At 37.0% G+C, this 21,322-nt stretch overlaps 1 protein-coding gene across 1 annotated transcript in view; it reads right to left on the bottom strand.

Annotated features, from left to right (window-relative positions):
- Positions 1-21,322, bottom strand: part of elp3 (elongator acetyltransferase complex subunit 3) — a 435,450-nt gene that overhangs the window by 258,379 nt on the left and 155,749 nt on the right. The window contains exons 5-7 of the mRNA XM_051924270.1: positions 20,942-21,005; positions 16,834-16,902; positions 4,256-4,410 (exon numbers count right to left, since the gene is read on the bottom strand). Coding sequence (XP_051780230.1) covers positions 4,256-4,410; positions 16,834-16,902; positions 20,942-21,005 — 288 coding nt within the window. The remainder of the gene's footprint in view (positions 1-4,255; positions 4,411-16,833; positions 16,903-20,941; positions 21,006-21,322) is intronic.

Below are 21,322 nucleotides of genomic sequence, written 5' to 3'. Positions count from 1 at the left end.
TGCTCCTGACAGAGGGGGTGTGAGCTGCCGTCTTCAACTGCTTTGTGCCGCGGTGCTTCACATATTTAAAAGCCAAACAGCCCTATTGATTTGTTTGCTTTTCTCTCTCTTTCTGACATTCTGTGCTCCTGATGCGCACTCCTTTGAAGAGGAAGATATGTTTGCATTCTTTTAATTGTGAGACAGAACGGTCATCTCTGTCTTGTCATGGAGCACAGTTTAAACTTTTGAAAAAGAGACAAATGTTTGTTTGCAGTGTTTGAATAAAGTTCCTGTCTCTCTACAACCTCCTGTGTTTCTGTGCAAATCTGTGACCCAAACATGACAATATAAAAATAACCATATAAACATATGGTTTCTACTTCGCGGATTTTCACCTTTCGCAGGGGGTTCTGGAACGAAACCCCCGCAATGGAGGAGGGATTACTGTACACATATATATATATTATATATATATATCCATCCATTTTCTAGCCTGCTGAATCCGAACACAGGGTCACGGGGGTCTGCTGCAGCCAATCCCAGCCAACACAGGGCACAAGGCAGGAAACAATCCTGGGCAGGGTGCCAACCCACCGCAGGACACACATTATATATATATATATATATATATATATATATATATATATAAATTGTGGAAGCCTGCCCGGACACAGACAGACGGACATCACTGGTTCACCAACAACACATTTATTATACATATTTACAGTTATAAGTGCACCTTAAAACCCCCAAAGTCCAGGACAACTCAAATGCCTTACTATTCAGGCCGCCTCCTTGCCTCTCCTCCTAAGGTCCGTCCTTCTCCACTCCCGACTCAAGCCTTGAATGAAGGGAGGCAGCCCCTTTTATAATCACCCAGATGTGGTCCAGGTGTTTCCCGGCAATCTTCCACCGACACGCCCCAGAGTGGCGGAAGTGCTGGCTGCATCCCCGGAAGCATTCCGGGTGTCCCTGCTTCTCTTCCACCCAGCACTTCCGGGTGTGGCGGAAGTGCTGAGGTCCAGGGCTCCCAAGGCATTGGGGCGCCCCCTAGCGGCGACCACGGGGCCCATACAGGGTTGAGCTTCAAAGATCTGTACCTGTGGCCCCCAAAGGAACCAGGGCGGTCACCCCCACGTGGTCTGACGAGAGTGTAAGCCCTCTTCTGGGTCTTGTGCTATCTTGTCTTATCTATATATATATATATATATATATATATATATATATACATATATATATATATATACATATATATATATATACATATATATATATACATATATATATATATATATATATATATATATATATATATATATATATATATATATATATATATATATATATATATAATATATATATATACATATATATATATATATATATATATATACATATATATATATACATATATATATATATATATATATATATATATACATATATATATATATATATATATATATATATATACATATATATATATATATATATATATATATATATATATATATATATATACACATATATACATACACACACACACAGAGCTTAGAAGCTCAACACTATAAGGGCCCGTGGTCACCGCCAGGGGGCGCCCCAATGTCTGAGGAGCCCTGGCCCTCAGCACTTCCGCCACACCCGGAAGTGCTGAGGGGAAGACGACCAGGGACACCCGGAGTACTTCCAGGTGCGCAGCCGGTACTTCCGCCACACTTGGGCGGGTGTGTATAAAAGTGGCCTCTTCCCTCCATTCAATGGCTTGAGTCGGGAGGAAGGAAGATGGAGCTCAGGAGGAGAGGAGGCGGACCAGAGAAAGAGAGGCATTGTGAGGCCTGGACATTGGGGGAATTTTGGGATTGTATGTGAGCACTTATTCGTAAATAATGTAATAATGTATAATAAACGTGTGTTGGGTGAACCATCGGTGTCCACCTGTCTGTGTCAGGGCCAATTTCCAATATATATATATATATATATATATATATATATATATATAGTATATGCTCTAACATCACCCCCACCCCCCGATCTGACTTTCTAAGTAACAGCACAAGTATAGATGCAAACCAAGTGTATGTGTGTACTGTATAATATTAACAAAAAGAGCAGCTTACTACTGAAAACGGCAAATATAGGAGTGAGTGGGGATCGAACCGGGGACTCTTGATCACACTTGGTTTGCATATGTACTTGCGCTGTTACTTAAGAGTCTGACTAGGGGGGTTAGGGGGTTAGAGCGCGTGAGCGTATTCAGTGCAGCAGGAACAACGCACATGTTGATCTTTTTTTTTCTTTCAGTACATATGCCTTCCCTGTTTATATATATATATCTCTGCCTGTCTGTCTCTCTATTACGCAATGCTCTGTCTGTCTGTGTGTTATGGATCTTAAAAATAACAAGTTATAAGGACAGTTGTTCATGTTAATTGCAGTCTCAATTGTTAAAAAAATATTTTAAAAGGAGCATCCCACATGAAAGTATAACGATTTCATTAACTGACAGTGCATACCAATTTATAAATTTTTTGTCTGTTTGCACACTTTATCCCAGCGGGGAATCAAACTCAGGTCTGTGAGGCACAGCAAAGCTGCTGTGCTCTAAGAAGCAAATCTTAGCACGCTACGCCATGGAAACGGATATGTTATCATTGAACCTTTTGTGAAAGTGTTTATTTGATCTTTGGAACTCAGGCTTTACACATTCTATAGTGTATGCCTACATTTTCTAACATTTACTACTAAAATATGAAAAAGTTTTGTTTTAACAATGTGTTTACACAGACTACTGTAGAAACGGAACACACATGAAATGCGTGTGTTCCAAATAACCATCTATTATTTCCACTCTAAAACTCCATTTCACTCCCAGATAATCAATCAAGGCTTGAGCTGGGAGAAGTTTGTGCACGTTCTAAGTCGGTGGGAGGATGGAATAGCCGGCTGCTGGCAGTTTGTCTTTATCAGCACATTTAGAGGACAAAAGACGCCAGCGGAGTGGTGTGAATGGATTTAAGAATTGATTTAAGGTGGGCCGGATCTATGGGTTTTTTCGTAGGCTCTGGTAATTCTAGTGTTAAGCACAAAAATAGTTAATTATACCATAGAATGCACAGTGTAATAGTAAACTAAATGTAAAAACATTGAATAACACTGAGAAAACCTTGAACAATAGAGAAAACTAACATTGTAAGAACCGAGTTTTAAGCACGGGGAAATAAAATTAAATGCCACTTCTCTTGTGAGACTTTTCAAACCATCCTCTACTGGCTTTAAATTCCTCATTTTCGCCATTCGAATTAGGATTTTTTTTCAGCAAATCGCCATCAATCTTCCTGGCTTTTGCGAATATGATCGGCTCGCTTATGCTATCCCCTGCAAGTTGCTTTCGTTCAACCACAAAAACTGAGGTCAGCTGACTACATGAATATAATGAGTGACCAGGTTTTTCCATCAATGTATTGTTTCTTCCTTGATGGCATAGGCATATTCCAAGATGACAATGCCAGGATTCATAAAGCTCAAATTGTGAAAGAGTGGTTCAGTGAGCATTAGACATCATTTTCACACATGGATTGGCCACCAGAAAGTCCGGACCTTAACCTTATTAATAACGTTTAGGATGTTCTGGAGAAGACTTAATTCATACAGCATTCTGACTCTCCCATCATCATCTTGGCGAAAAATGAATGCAACTCTGAACTAAAATAAATGTAATATTGCATAAGCTTATAGAAATTATACCACAGTGAATTTTCCATGAAGTACAGTTATTTGGTGTGTTTATGGAAGGTGACCCCCCGAACAGTAACCTTTCTCTTCCTCTCTATCAGCCACACAGGACAACACCACTCATCACTAAGGTACAGTAAAAGCAATTTTGATTTTATTATACAGTATTTATGTATTTTATAGATTGTTTTCATGTTTTTAGTTATTATTTAGGGCACTTAATTGTGTTATTTTTACATTAAATTATGTGTATTTGCTGTTTAAGCTTATTGAAATGGACATTGTTTAGGGTCTGGGAACGGATTAATTCACTTTCCATTATTTATAATGGAGAAAACTGATTTGGACTTTGAGCAATTCAGAATTCAAACGGCCTTCTGAAACGAATCAAGTTCGAGGTACGAGGCACCACAGTGTATGTATAAATACATAAAAAAAAATGTTGACTGACTAGTTAAAATAGGGAAAATAGCTTACCAAATCACAAGAAGAAACTAAGGAACAGCAACATCAAAAAAAACAAACAAAAAAAACACATTACCTCAAAGCCTCAGCCACACAACTGGAAGTATGCCCTGAAAGTGCATCATGCAAGTTCCTTATGAAGAAGTCTCGATATTCTTCAGCCAGAGCCATGAAGGTTCCACCCATTACTATGAACTCAACTTTGTCCACACTATGTCCCAGCTGCTTCAACTAAAAAATACATAAAATTGAATAACAGTGAACAAACTATTTTATTAGTATCAAACAAATATAGAAATGGACATATAGTGTGCTAATATTTGCTATGATACATATTGTTACTTGGCTTCAGATATTTTTGGATTGCAAATATTGGCCATACACAGTAAGTCAACAACAGTGCATTACACGATTTGCTTAAAAAAACACTGCAAACAAATTTTAATGATGAATATGCAATTTAAAAAAGTCAGATACTATCATTGTACTCGGAAGTATATTTTTAATCTTTCAATAGATTCCTAATATTTGAGATTCTCATGCCTTAAAGTGAATTCTTATGCATAGTTATGAAACGTAAAAATTATAAACACACATTCCAAACAGAATAAATAAGGAAATAGAAAAACACAGACACACACATTGTAAGCCTTAAATTAGATTAAGTAGTTTACAAAAACTTTGGATCCATGTTACAACGTTTTTCACATGAACAGCCAATGAGTTCAACAAAATTCACAATCCCATTCAACTAATTTCTCCAAACTAACATCAAGTCAAAATTTGTAGGACCCTCAAGTACTACTCTCTGCCACATTAATTTGTAATTTATTCCATGTGTCTATCGTTCTCTGTGTGAACAAAAATGTTCTAATGCTTTTTCAAAGTTTACTTTTACTGTACATGTTTCCAACTGTGTTCCCTTGTTCTTAATGAATTCATTTTAAAATAACAGCCTGGATCCACAGTACTATTTACTTTCATAATTAAAAAAAAAAACTCTTCAATCATGTCACCTCTTACTTTCCATTTTCTTAAATTTCATCGTTACTTTAAGCACATCGTGCAGTCTTGGAATGTTCTTTTTTTAGTTTTAAGTCTTTAAAGGAACACTCCACCCAAAAATGATACAATTTTATATGTTACTTACCCCATGTAGTTTACAGTAGCGGAAAAAAAAGTTTTAGTCTCATGTTTTCATGGAAAAATTACATATTGAAGATTCAAAATGAACTGAACCCTGCACTGACCAATTCAGTACAACAGCAAACAATGTGAAAAACGAAGAAAAATTCCCAGGTAACTTGTCGCATAATCAATATGTCTGTTATTCATTTGTACAGTTAAAATGTACCAAATGTGAGCATTTTTCTTAAAACTAAATTTACCCATTTCGCTTTCAAACATACAGTACTGTGGAAAGGACAAGTTTTCAGGAAATAATATTTTATTTAAAGCATAACCCCATTTGACTAGTACTCTACACATTGTGCTACACAACAAGAAATTTGGTTGGAATTCTTAATGGCATCATAAAGCAGACTGTCACTGATAGTGATGAGTCAGTCCAGTATAACTCCTATATCCTTCTTATAAGGAGTACTTTCATGTTTCAGACCTCACATTTCATATTCAAACCTAACATTTCTACTTAATACGTGTAATATGCAGGCAGTGTGGCATAGTGGTTAAGGCTCTGCACTTCAAACACTGACTTTGTGAGTTTAAATCCTGCTACAAACCATATGTGACCATGAACAAGACACTTTACTTGCCTGCACTCCTATTGGAAAAACAAAAGAAATGTAAGCAATTGTATCTCAAATCTTGCAAGTTGCCTTGATAAAGGTGACAACAGGTCAGGTCAGGTACGTTGTGGAACATGCACTGGTAAAGTGTATTGCCGTAACCACCACACAACAAAACAGCTCGGAATCCTGGTTGGCAACCCCCCAGGCAGATACGTGGTTCAGTCCCACCCTCCTGAAATGACCCTCTATTTTCCCGCAGCCAGGTGTTACGTGGGTGTCCCTTGGCCTGGTCCAGCCGGATAAACCCTGAGGTAATCGTGCCACATGGCCGTAGTGCAGTAACTGACGTTCCCTCACAATGACGGTAATGTGCCTCATTCTGGACGCAAAGTCAAACTAGTGGTACCCAAGTATTCTCCAAAGAGACACAGTGCCAAAGGAGTCCAGTCTTCGTCTCAGGTCACTGGATAGTGTCCGTGTCTCACAACCATATACAAGACAGGAACAACCAGGACTGCGTCCTTTTCCATAGATATCAGAAGTGCCATACACCCTTTTCCGGCGACCTCATGAACTGTTGTTGTTGATTATAATGCCATCCAGACCATTTACTGCATGAATAAAAAAATAACAAAGGCCCTAGCACTGACCCCTAAGAGACACCACTATTTAAAATCACCTTCTTCTGGTAAGGTTTCTCACACCATAATCCTTTGCTTCCTGTGGTTTACCCTATTCTGCACCCATCTACACACTACACCCTGAACTCCCAATTATTTGAGCTTGATGCCCAACCTCTCATGTGCACCTTATCAAATGCTTTCCGAAAGTCAAGATAAATAATTCCATAATCACTACTCTGATTGTATCATTTTGTTGCTTGCTCATATAATTCCAACATGTTAGTAAAACATCACCTCTCCCATATGAACCTATAGTAAATCTTCACCAGCTCACCTGTTCTTGACATGTGTGCTGCTTTATGTTTTCCTTAGTAATTCTTCCTGTTAATTTACCCATGAAGCATGTTGAGCTTACTAGCCCATAGTTACTTAGATCTGCGTTATCACCCTTTTCATACAGTATAATGAGATCATATGTGCTATTTTCTTGTCCTGAGGAATGTCCTCAGTGTGCTATAATTTTTAAAAAATATATGACAAGGGTTTACAGTAATCCCTCACTTATCACGGGAGATAGGTTCCAAGGCCGACCGCGATAACTGAATTTCCGCAAAGTAGGGACACCATATTTATTTAATTATTTAACGTGTATTTGGACGTTTTTAAACCCTCCCCGTATTGTTTACAACCCACCCTTTACTCTATTAATAACAGGGACAACTTCTAAGCAATATGAAATCGGTAGATAAGTTTAACCTTACTGTATAGCGAAGTACACGTAGCTATATATGACTTGATGATGGTGATGAATATGCTGCGCAGTAAAAATGATGACGATGAAGGTGATGATGACTTTAACTGCGCAGCCGATGACTGTATTTAACGTCTCTTCAGACGGCGGTGCCATTTCCTGGGGCACCTCCTCCATGGATTCACGAAGGTGTATCCGTAGTAGTAGTAGTAGTAGTAGTAGGAACTGGCTCTTTTTTGCGAGGCTGCAAAAACATTGTGATCGGCAGTTGCTACCGCTGCTTCTTTTTCCGGTCGAAGAGCAACTTGTAGGCGGTCATGACGTCGTCGACCTTGTTGCAAAGATTCCTAAAGCAGATTCCATCCAGACTACTGCCTTATCACGTCCACTTGCAACTCGTTTTGCGCCCTGGTTAAAGGACACTGCGGCCGTAGATCTTATATGCTTTTCCTCCTTTTTAAATAAAAAGAATCGTGGACTCATTGATGCTGTAATGGTGTCCTGCAGCGGTGTAGCTGTTCCCTTCCTTCAACATATCCAAAACTTTTACCTTTTCTGCAATCATTTGCATCTTCTGTTGGCGCTTGGACACGGCCCCTGAAGCAGGAGCACGTTAATGCTGAATGAGTGAGATGAGACTTCCTGGTTAATGCAGCACTCCGTCGCTGAGCCAATCAGCAGCACACAGGAACTTAACTGCATGCTCTGATTGGGTAGCTTCTCAGCCATCCGCCAATAGCATCTCTTGTATGAGATCAACTGGGCAAACCAACTGAGGAAGCAAGTACCAGAAGTAAAAAGACCCATTCTCCACAGAAACCCGCGAAGCAGCGAAAAATCCGCGTTATATATTTAGATATGCTGACATGTAAAATCCGCGAAGTTGTGAATCCGCGAAAAGTGAACCGCGAAGTAGCGAGGGATTACTGTACATATGCAATCGCTCGCCTTCTTAAGCACTGGAGGATAACTATTATCTGGTGTTTAAGATTTGTTACACTACAGTGTATTTAATCTAAGCAATATTGTTATCCTTCTACATACTTCCTTAGTAGTCAGTGTTACTGCTGGGAGTTTATACACTTCTTCACATGTGAAAATTTCAGAAAAATACAAGTTTTATAGCATTGACTATTTCACTGTTTGTATATTTATATATATATTTAATATGTATAATATATATATTTATCCTTAGTAATCCAAGTATACTTTTCCTCCTCCTTAACTTAGCTTTCCAAATATCTTTTTTAACCATTGTGTATGTTAAAAATTTGTAATTAAACTTTTCCTCCTCCTTAACTTAGCTTTCCAAATATCTTTTTTAACCATTGTGTATGTTAAAAATTTGTAATTAAACTTTTTCTCCTCCTTAACTTAGCTTTCCAAATATCTTTTTTAACCATTGTGTATGTTAAAAATTTGTAATTAACAGTTAAAGTTTTTGCATTTGTGCTCCAACAAAATACTGTGAATTGTATAATATTATGGTCACTTGACCCTAGTGGTTCAATCACCTTCACATCGTGAATTTTATCCTGGCTATTACAAAACACTAAATCTTCCCCATAGGTTTCTCCAGGCTCCTCACTTGTTTGTGTTTTAACACTAGATTTACCAAAGCCTACGAAAAAACTTGTAAACCTGACACACCTTAAATCCGTTTGCACCTCTCCGTCAGCGTCTTTTGTGTAGTAAATGTGTCAATAAGTGCAAGCAGCCTACCATCCCATCCTCCCACCACAGAAATGGCAAAAAGCTGTTCCCAGCTCAAACCTTGTTTACTGGGAGTGAGGTACCATAGTGTAAATAATATATCGTTATTTGGAACACATGCATTTCATGTGTGTTCCATGTCTATAAAGATCTATGTAAGTGTAGGATGACAGGAAATGAAAGAAATGTTGAAAACATACCTAAAAGACAAACTTTTTTCATGTTTTAGTATTAATGTCAAAATTTTGATATGAAATGTATAATGTGTGAAGACTGAAGTCCAAATAACAAATAAGCACTTTCACAAAAGGTACAAATATAATAGAACAAGTGAGCTTTAATTCAAGACTATAACCAAAGAAAAAGAAATCGGGTTAGTGTGGTTTGTCGCCGCGTCTTCTAGTAGTACAGCAGTAAGAACTGCTGACTCCTATCCCAAAGGTCATGGGTTCGAGCCTTCCCACATTACCAAATAAACGTTTTGAGTAGTGAGCAGCTAGTCGGGGTGAGCATGAACACGACTGAGAGAATAAAACTGAATAAAAAAAATGTTGACCTTTACAAGTACCATACATTTACACCGGCTGTTACAGACTCAAATCAAATGTATGTTTTTATTGTATAATAGTAACAATAAGAGCAGATTACTACTCAAAACGTTTATTTTTGGATGCGGGAAAGCTTGAATCGGTGACCTTTTGAATAGGTGTCAGCAGTTCTTACCGCTTTATTACCAAAGAAGTCACTACGACAAGCCACACTAACCCGATTTCTTTTTCTTCAGTTATAGTCTTGAATAAAAGTGTACTTGTTCTGTTATATTTGTACCTTTTGTGAAAATGCTTATTTGATATTTGGACTTCAGTCTTCACACATTATACACTTCATGCCAAACTTTTGTTGTTAGTACTAAAACATGGAAAAAAATTGTCTTTGGGTATGTATTCAACATTTCTTGCATTTCCTGTCATCCTACACTTACATAGATCTCTGTAAACACAGAACGCACATGAAATGCAAGTGTTCCAAATAACGATATATTTTTTAGCCTATACAGCTCTAGGTACCGGACTCCCTGATAAACAAGGCTTGAGCTGGGAGAGGTTTTTGCAGTGGGAGGATGGGATAGTTGCCTGCTTGCTGCTTGGGCTTATCAACACATTTACATGACAAAAGACGCTGACGGAGTGGTATAGAGCAGATTTAAGGTAGGCCAGATTTACAAGTTTTTTCGTAAGCTTTGGTAATTCTAGTGTTAAATATCTAGGATCGGTGGTAGCCGAGATAAATCACAGTGTGCAGCGTGGACGGGACAATTGAAAGAAGGAGTCAGCAGTATCGTGTGATCAAAGAATTAAGGCCAATGTTAAAGGTAAGGTGTTTAAGACAATGGGTAAGACCAGCAATGATTTATGGAGCAGAGATATGGGTAGTAAAGGGAGCACAGGAGAAGTTGGGTGTAGCACAAATGAGAATGTTGAGATGGATGTGTGAAAAGGACATAATAAGAAATGAGACAATCAAAGGTATAACAAAAGTGGAAGAGATATCTAAGAAGTGGTATGGACATGTGATGAGGAGGTGCACGACCGAGCTGTTTGGAAAAGTTTGAACAAGCACATCAATCCCACAAAGAAGTAGGAAAAGATGAAGAGGAACCAACTGCAGCTTGTCTTCTTCTGCACAATTTAGATAAACATAGTCAATTCAGTATCACGATATACTTCAGTCCAAAAATAATTATAAAATATTGTTTCCATATTTTTAAATGGCATATACAGTAAGTGATTTCTCATGTCTGTAACAGTCTGTCTGATGCACCCTTCTCTCTCTCTAATTTGGTAGGCAACTTTGTTTCCCCCGTCAATTCATAGAAGCACACATAGCACTTATTACTGGGCTGATTAATTTTATCCCTCAGCACATGCAGGATCAAATGTATACTTCTAACTTTTATTCAGTTCTTTTCGCTTCATTACACGCTACACATGTGATTAATGTCTTCCTTACTAGCTGTCACCAGACAGCAGGAACACAAGCATGTGCTCGAAGTTACTGAAGTAATTTTTTTCCTTTTTTTATTTGAGTGGTAGAAATATGCTTCCATAGTAATGCTTTTTTTAAGTTAACAGATATATTTTTACTTCACTAAAATAAGTATTGTTTTGGGACACTCATTACTTTAAAAAAGTATCTTATTTTATTTTCCACTGTACACCATATCTCAAAAACTATGGAATTACCTGCATACAACAACCCTTCCACCAATTTACAAAAAAAAACATCGAAGTAAGTCAATTTTTAAACTAGCAGGGTGATTAAAATATGATATAAATGATAAAAATCATAATTACTGGACTTAAAAATGTAGTACATTTCTTAATACCACTTATTGTTCCAAAAGAAGCAGTGCATAGTTCTCCAAAAGGACAACAAGAGGCTTCATTTTTAAAAAGGTATTACCCTTCAGTGCGTAATATACATGTGAAATGCATTTAGCATTCACTTATAATCATTTGCAAATATGTGTATTATGCATTGATAAGTTTATAATAGTTAGAAGTAATTTCCTGTTTAAGAACATGGGTGCTTACAAAATGTTTGGTTTCTCAATTTTAGCAAGGCTACAGCAAAAAGCTCCACACTGAGAATTGTAATGATGAGCACATTGGCACCTGCCTTTCACAATGCATGCAAGACCTAATTAAAAGTAACATGAAAAGCATAGTAAAAAAAAATCTTTTGATGTTATATTGACAACATTTGTGCTGTATTTGTCTAAACACATATTTCAACTTAGCAACAAATGGCAAAATATAAGTAGGTCTGCTTATCCCCAATACCCATCTACAGTTTTGAATTTGTAAATGTATTTAAGGGTTTTGCGATACAATCACAAAACTTTTACAGTAGCTTGAGTGTTAGTGTTTTGCTTTGCTATTAACACTAGAATTACCAGAGTCTACGAAAAAACTCGTAGATCCAGCCCACCTTAAAACCGTTCTAACCTCTCTTTTGTCTTCTAAATGTGCCGATTAAGACGAGCAGCAAGCAGCTGGCTATTCCATCCCCCACTGTCGCAGAACGTTCATGAAGTTTTCCCAGCTCATGCCTTGTTTGATTATCTGGGAGTGACTAAACTGCTTGAGTTTTACAGTGGAAATAATAGATCATTATTTGGAACACACGCATTTCATGTGTGTTCCGTTTCTACAGTAATCTGTGTAAACACATTGTTAAAACAGAAACGTTTTCATATTGTAGTAATAAATGTTACAAAATGTAGGCGTAAACTATAGAATGTGTGAAGCCTGACGTCCAAACATCAAATAAACACTTTCACAAAAAGGTTCAAGGATGATATAACACCTTCCGTGGCGTAACGCTAAGATTTGCAGAATCAGAGCACAGCAGCCTTGCCGTGTCTTAGAGACCAGAGTTCGATTCCCCGCTGGGGAAGAAGTGTTTTTTTTTTTTTCTTTGCAACCTCAAACAGACATAAAATTTATAAATTGGTATGCACTGTAAATCGTTAAGTTTAAAATGTCGATCGCTGTTATTTCTGTTGATTAATTCATGCTTTTTTACTTAGAGTCAGAGCAGGAGCTTATTCAGCTTCTGATCTGACTCTAACAGCGCCAAAGTATAAATTCACACCCAATCTGACGCTGTTCGTCTTCAAATAATATTGCATTACTTCGACAATGTTTTCTGATTGGTACTATTCGCGTCATAAAATGATTTCATCAAAACGTCACATATATTTGTCTTTCTTTTTTTAAAATGTGCGTTAATCACCGCCAGCATGTTGTAGCACACAGCAACTGGCCACCTGCATGTTCTTGCACGCACTGAATAAGCGCACTGAATAAGACAGCGCTATATGCAATCATCAGATTCAAATGTTAATAGTTCACACACACGCAAGGATCGTCTTTCTTACATTTACAACGTGTGTACCTGTTACAATGTACTCACTTCTCTCTATACTGTGGTTTCTATTACACATCTGAAAGAAAGACAATATATGTGCGTGGTGTTTTGAGATAATGAATAGATCTGCAAATTACAGATGTTAGTTCAGTGTAATAGGAACAATAGCACAGAGAGGTGTGTACACTGCAACAAGTACATATGTCGTAAATGTAGGAAGGGCGCTCCTTGGGTGAGCTATAGCGCGTCTTTATGTGAAAACAGCAGTGTCAGATGGGGAGTGTCTGATGACTGCACATAGCGCTGAAGTTACTGCTCTTTACTATGCATGTCCTGGAGTACAAAAGAAACAGCATACAGCAACATGTGGGGACTGGCAAGATTGTGAAAAATAAAAAACGTGGTTGTATGTATCTTGATACACTGCAGAGCTATAGCATGTCTTTATCTGAAAACAGCAGTGTCAGATGGGGTAAGGAAGGATCCTGAACGTGACTGAGAGAATGAAAAGTGAATTAAAAAAAAAACAAAAACAAAGCTAACCTTTACAAATATCATAAATTACACACGGCTGTTACAGACTGAAATGAAATGTATCTTTATTCTAAAATAGTAAAAATAAGAGCATTTCACTTCTCAAAAGGAAGTCGAGCAGGATCGAACTCGTGACCTCCTGATTCCCAGTCAGCAACTGATAGTGTTGCGCCACGGCGGCAGTTGTAGTAAATGAGTGTCAATGTCGCACACTAAACAGGCTTTTTTTTCGGCAGTTATATTTTTGAATAAAAGCGCACTTGTTCTGTTATATTTGTACCTTTCGTGAAAGTGTTTCTTTGATATTTGGACTTCAGCCTTGCTTTATGGTTGTAGGTTTATGCCTACATTTTGTCATTTACTACTAGAATATGAAAAACGTTTCTGTTTTAAAAATGTCTTTACACAGATAACTTTAGAAACGGAACACACATGAGATGAGTGTGTTCCAAATAACGATCTATTATATCCACTCTAAAACTCCACTTCACTCCCAGATAATCAATCAAGGCATGAGCTGGGAGAAATTTGTGCACGTTCTAAGTCGGTGGGGGGATGGAATAGCCGGCTGCTTGCAGCTTGTCTTTATCTACACATTTAGAAGACAAAAGACGATGGCGGAGAGGTGCGAATGGATTTAAGAAGCGATTTAAGGTGGAACGGATCTACTAGTTTATTTGTAGGCTCTGGTAATTCTACAGGTGCTGGTCATAAAATTAGAATATCATGACAAAGTTGATTTATTTCAGTAATTCCATTCAAAAAGTGAAACTTGTATATTAGATTCATTCATTACACACAGACTGATGTATTTCAAATGTTTATTTCTTTTAATGTTGATAATTATAACTGACAACTAATGAAAGTCCCAAATTCAGTATCTCGGAAAATTAGAATATTGTGAAAAGATTCAATATTGAAGACACCTGGTGCCACACTCTAATCAGCTAATTAACTCAAAACACCTGCAAAAGCCTTTAAATGGTTTCTCAGTCTAGTTCTGTAGGCTACACAATCATGGGGAAGACTGCTGACTTGACAGTTGTCCAAAAGACGACCATTGACACCTTGCACAAGGAGGGCAAGACACAAAAGGTCATTGATAAAGGAGCTGGCTGTTCACAGAGCTCTGTGTCCAAACACATTAATAGAGAGGCGAAGGGAAGGCAAGATGTGGTAGAAAAAAAAGTGTACAAGCAATAGGGATAACCGCACCCTGGAGAGGATTGTGAAACAAAACCCATTCAAAAATGTGGGGGAGATTCACAAAGAGTGGACTGCAGCTGGAGTCAGTGCTTCAAGAACCACCACGCACAGACGTATGCAAGACATGGGTTTCAGCTGTCGCATTCCTTGTGTCAAGCCACTCTTGAACAAGAGACAGCGTCAGAAGTGTCTCGCCTGGGCTAAAGACAAAAAGGACTGGACTGCTGCTGAGTGGTCCAAAGTTATGTTCTCTGATGAAAGTAAATTTTGCATTTCCTTTGGAAATCAAGGTCCCAGAGTCTGGAGGAAGAGAGGAGAGGCACAGAATCCACATTGTGTGAGGTCCAGTGTAATGTTTCCACAGTCAGTGATGGTTTGGGGTGCCATGTCATCTGCTGGTGTTGGTCCATTGTGTTTTCTGAGGTCCAAGGTCAACGCAGCCATCTACCAGGAAGTTTTAGAGCACTTCATGCTTCCTGCTGCTGACGAACTTTATGGAGATGCAGATTTCATTTTCCAACAGGACCTGGCACCTGCACACAGTGCCAAAGCTACCAGTACCTGGTTTAAGGACCATGGTATCCCTGTTCTTGATTGGCCAGCAAACTCGCCTGACCTTAACCCCATAGAAAATCTATGGGGTATTGTGAAGAGGAAGATGCAATACGCCAGACCCAACAATTCAGAAGAGCTGAAGGCCACTATCAGAGCAACATGGGCTCTCATAACACCTGAGCAGTGCCACAGACTGATCGACTCCATGCCACGCCGCATTGCTGCAGTAATCCAGGCCAAAGGAGCCCCAACTAAATATTGAGTGCTGTACATGCTCATACTTTTCATGTTCATACCTTTCAGTTGGCCAACATTTCTAAAAATCCTTTTTTTGCATTGGTCTTAATTGATATTCTAATTTTCCGAGATACTGAATTTGGGACTTTCATTAGTTGTCAGTTATAATCATTAACATTAAAAGAAATAAACATTTGAAATACATCAGTCTGTGTGTAATGAATGAATCTAATATACAAGTTTCACTTTTTGAATGGAATTGCTGAAATAAATCAACTTTGTCATGATATTCTAATTTTATGACCAGCACCTGTAGTGTTAACTGTGGTCTGAATTTGTACAATTTTATCTATATGCTAGATCTATGTAAAGTGTACATGTAAAGTAGTTTTTTAAACTATAACCTTTGCTCTCCATTAAAGTGTTTGCTGTATCATAATATACTTACTCAATCCTGATATTATATTCAATAAATCGATTATCTTTCCTTGATTTGTCAAGTACAGGTATTCCTAAAGTTTAATTCTGGGTCTAAAAATGACCAAAACAAAACAGCATCTTTTTGCCAAGAAACTCATGATTTTATACAAAAATCTCCATTACTGTCTTGAGAGATCAGGACAAACTGGATCTAATCAGGATAGAAAAAGAAAAGCCCAGATGCACAACAGAACAAAATAATATGTATATTACTTGTAGATTGAGAAACAGATGTTTTACAGGTCCTCATGTGGCTGCTCCCATGAAAGATAAAGACCCAATATACTTACACCATTAGTATAGCTATATTTTAAAATCAATTTAATGGTCCTTATAAAAAAATTAATCAATTTCAGTCAAAAGCATAAAAAAAATTTTCTTGATTCCAAACTTTTATATCGTTGCACTGAGTTTGGTAATGTTATGGCGTATGTTAAATGTATGTTGTTTTGCTTATGCACCAGGGATTGTAAGGAACAAAATTTCGTTCAACCATATACTATGTATGTGTATGAATGACTATAAAAGTTGAGTTCCAAAAGACACGGGTATCATGTTCCATCAAAAAATTTGCAATATTTGTTCTTTTGGACTATAAAAACAGAAAATATAGGTTATATTCATGCGATGTTACCCTTAAAATTTAAGAGAACACTTAAATACATCCAATGTAATGATCAGAGTGCAACCATTACAAGTTACAATATTAACCAAAGATATCCATTACAAAATTAACAAAATATTAGGTTCCGTGGCAGCACATATGACAAATCGACACAAAAAACTATGCACTGACTAAAATTTGAAACAATCTAAAACATTTTTAGATTTAAAAAAAAAAACCAGAGAAATATAAATAAACTCAGCTAACCTGTTCAATGCGATGACGTGTTTGAAGGAAAGGATCATATCTTGCTCGAATTGCTCTCATTGAAGTTGGCTACAAAACAATATTGTTATATTATTTAGAAGTTCTCCTAATTCTCATTATAAAACCAATTTCCAAAATAAAATGTTTGAAATTTTAAAATGACCCAATTTTAAGTATTTATATATCGAGTTTGTCATTTTCTATGTTGACTCAGATGGAGAAGTTGCCCCCTTCAAATGCTGCACTAGAGCAGATCTTCAGATATTTTTCTTTTTTTTTTAAACAAAGAAATAAATAGAAATAAAGAATATTTATTATTTAGCAGACACTGCAAATACTTAAGCAATGAAAATTAGGTACTGTAAATCATAGGTGCAGAAAGGAATGTGCAGAAAGTGCTGCAACTAGGAATGCAATGCTCCTGCGTTTTTTCTTCTAATACCAATTCCATTACCAGTGTATTGGACGAAGCAAATGTTAATCTGATCCCAGTGCTTTTTTATTTACAATGGATGTTACAAAAATTCAACAGCAACATCTTTTAAGAATTAATATAATTTTTTGATCAGTCACATCTGGCCGATACCCGATCTGTTTAAGGTGATTATCATTTCTGAACTAATCCATTATATTAGTTCAGTCCACCCTAACTCAAACATCCTCTGCTGGATAGCAAACAACCTGAAGTTTGTCATCAGCTATGTTATACAGATAATTAAAAATTATTCAGAAGTAATTTAAAACTATTGGAAACTATATTGGCTAAAACAGCAGAGAGAAGGACTAGATGTTTAAATAATTTGTTAAAACAATGTATTCTGAATAGCCATTAACCCTCAAACGGCAACATAAACTGGAGAGATACCCCATAATATAATGCACCTAAAAATGTGCTTCTGATTTTTTTTAAATATTGTAATTAATTCATGTATTATTTATTGAACCTGCTTAATTCACATTAGCGCCATGAGAGTCGGAGCCTATCCCACCAGTGTGTGGCATAAGATGTCACACATGTACATCTGAGGATTACCTATTCGGCTCATCCTTGGTAAGCAATACCACCCCAGGATGAGAGGGAGTGCTGTCGCTAATGGCATAATCTTTCTGTCCACATAGTAATGAGAAGATGCCCAATGAAGGCAACTGACCACGCCCCTTTTGGTCGGCAGAATATATATTGAAGACGGTCACAGAAGTGGGCATCTTACGGTGGACTAAAGCTCGACAAATACTGAGCTCCAATCCAAAACTGAAAGACACTGCGAGATTGGTGAAAAAAACTTTTATGTGATTAATATGCACCACTGATCACAGTTAAGGTTTGTTTTTATTTGCTTGATTATATATTTATATATGGATACAGTATAATACCTTGCACAACCACAAAGGCAAGGACTAATCCTGGACAACAATGATAATTGTTCTCATAAATTGATGAGCCATACAAGCACACATGGAATTTTATTATTTGAATTTTTCATTAAATTGCTAAGGGATGCACACTAATTATGGGTGCATTATATTTTAAAATTCTTTTGAACTTGAGCTGCTGTTTTAAGTTATAACTAATACTGGTAACTGGAGTACAAGTAGTCTGTGTTTTAAGATAACTGAGGTTTGTGCAGAGATAATATGAAAATTAAAGCTTTTATACCTTATTAATGTTCTTTACATGGTTGTGGTGATTATGGAATACAAAGGCATATGTGGTTCACCTTGTTATTTCCAATAAAGCAACATTATTATAGATACTGAGTATAAATGAGACAAACATAGGCAGCTAGTGATATGCTGCATAAAAGGGTCTCAAGGTTAAGCTGAAAACAAGGGCATATGCATGCAGACTTGATACCAAATCAAGCAAATACAATATGGCTATCAATACCAGAGTACTGATAAGGAAGGAGATAATCAGAAAACATTTCTGTTACAAGAGTGGACTTTCTAAGAACAGAAGTACATTTACATATGAACTAAAAACCAGGCTACTGATTAATGTGTTGGTATTCTTTGTAACCTACTGAATTTTACTATATATTTTTGGGGTGGCAATGAACTCACATTTTGCAGTGACATTGCTGCAGCAAGACAAACAGAATTGTCATTAAAAAGATAATGGCTATGGGAGGAATGGGATGCCTCCAAATAAGCCGTAAGCAATGACTCAAACAGAGGAGAGCAAAAAGAGATAATGGTTGTTATTTACTGGGTGACTTGTTACCCTTGATTTACATATATGCTTTTGGAAAGTATCATCAAGCATTTAATAGTTTTTTTTTCTTGTGCAAGAATCAAGCTTTACATGAGTTTGTGAGAACTGTGATGCTTAATTCTATTGATCATATTTAACAGCATTATTGTAATAAGTGGATATTTGGTCTTACATACATTCAGAGTATGGAATCCAAGAGCTGTAACAATCCATCTGATTACATGCTTAAGGGTTAAGGGTGAGGTCACCTTGGTGTCTGGAGGGGGAACTCACAGACAAAGTGCCATGCCAGATAAATGGTTAAGTAGGTCTTATGTGAGACAAATAGAAAGAAATGACTGCTGTGATTAATGTTTAGTTTTAAATCCAAAAGAAAATGTTAAACTACTATAATAATATTATAAAAGATATTTTTACAGAATTATTTCTTCATTTTGCAATTTTGTGCTAACATGTAATTTACCTAATTTTAATAACTTTAAAATTACAAATAGTACATGGTTATTACTATGCATGTGAGTCAGATTTTACACAAACTGAAGATGTGTTACTGTGGTGAACCATTTAACCATTAGTACACTATTTCCATTATGTTCATATGATTCATGTGCATTCTGCATGATGGTAATTAATGATGATAAAGCCCATGTATACTATGTTTCTATAAAACATGCCCATTTAAAAAGATACAGATAAAAAAATTATTATTTAAAAGGTACAGTGAACTTACAAACTTGCTTCCTATCCACAGCACCACCTTTTTGTTCCCAAAGCTCTCCTATTAAAAGGCACTGGTTCAGTACCTGGTTTCCTCCAATACTGTATGTTTTTCACAATGCATGCTTTTAGGCTGACAAATAAAACCTAACATGTAAGAAAAGAAACCAGACAAGTACCACATTTTTCTGTAATCAAATAACTGGTGGCCTGTTCAATCCAAAGGAACAAAGCCTATGTCAGATTTATCAGAGAAACAATAGGAATCAACCCTGAAAAAAGTGCCAGTCCATTAGAGGGCACATTTACAACTCCCTTCAGAATAACCGGTACCTTGAGAAGCTTAAGTAAGCAAAGAGCTACATAAGGAATGTAATTATATCCAGAAAAATGAATTGTTCCCATGCAACTTATAATTATTACAATTACTGTGTGGTTTGGGAACAGCAAAGCCCATGAGCGTAAGATTCTGCAGCGCATAGTGAGGACTGCTGAGAGGATCATAGGGGTCTCTTAGATTCTCTCTTCAGTATAGTACATATTTCAGATTTGTTGTCTCTATAGAGCCTCTGTCATTTTAGAAGACTTCTCTCACTCGTTACACATATTGTTTGACCTTCTGCCATCAGGCAGAAGACACTGCAGCATTAGGACCAGCATAGCCAGGTTCTATAACAGGTTTTCCCCCCCATACTGTCAGACTTCTGAACTCGTACATGTCACCCAGTACATTTTCCCTATAACATTCTCCCAATAAGGTACTGTCACTTTACTATGGATATTGAGCATTGTTCGAGCTTTACATTCCTGCATCTTTTGTTTTATAACATTGTATTGTTGCACTGAGTTTGGTAATGTTATGGTGTATGTTAAATGTGTGTTGTTTTCCTTATGCACCAGTGATTATAAGGAACAAAATTTTGTTCAACCATATACTATGTATGTGTATGAATGACAATAAAAGTGGAGTTGAGTTCCTAAAGACACGGGTATCATGTTCAGTCAAAAGTTTTGCAATATTTGTTCTTTTGGACTCTGAATACAGAAAATATAGGTATATTCTTACAATGTTACCCTTAAAATTTAAGAGAACACTTAAATACATCCTCAAATAACGTATTAGAAATATTAAGAGTTGCTGATTTCTATATAAATGTCATCTCCATTAACAATTACCTCATAGCCTGTGTAGGACTGTGTTGAATATTCAAAGTCAGAATCGGGGCCACCAGGACAGTACCTGAAATTCACAAAAAAAGGCACACAAATTGGAGAAATGTGAATATCTTGTCCAATTTTAACCATGACTAGCTAAAGGGAACCCAAAATCTAGAACCCCCTGACAGCACAAAAGCCTGTCCCATCAGTTGTGGTATTTAAAGCTCAGCGTAACTCTTATTATTTTAGCATTAGCATACTCAGTTTAGGGTTAATACTAAGGCTGTGTCAAAGTACTCTTTAACTAGGACTTTTCCATTTCCTTTCTGTTCTTGGTGTCCTTGATGGTGCATCCATTCTAAAGGTGACCAAGTGCCATTTCAGATAGATGTCTTCTGT

The sequence above is a fragment of the Erpetoichthys calabaricus genome, chromosome 3 (genome assembly GCF_900747795.2).
Source record: "Erpetoichthys calabaricus chromosome 3, fErpCal1.3, whole genome shotgun sequence".
NCBI classification, from domain to species: Eukaryota; Metazoa; Chordata; class Cladistia; order Polypteriformes; family Polypteridae; genus Erpetoichthys; species Erpetoichthys calabaricus.
The sequence above is the reverse complement of the archived record's forward strand: the minus strand, read 5'-3'. Positions and strand labels throughout refer to the sequence as shown.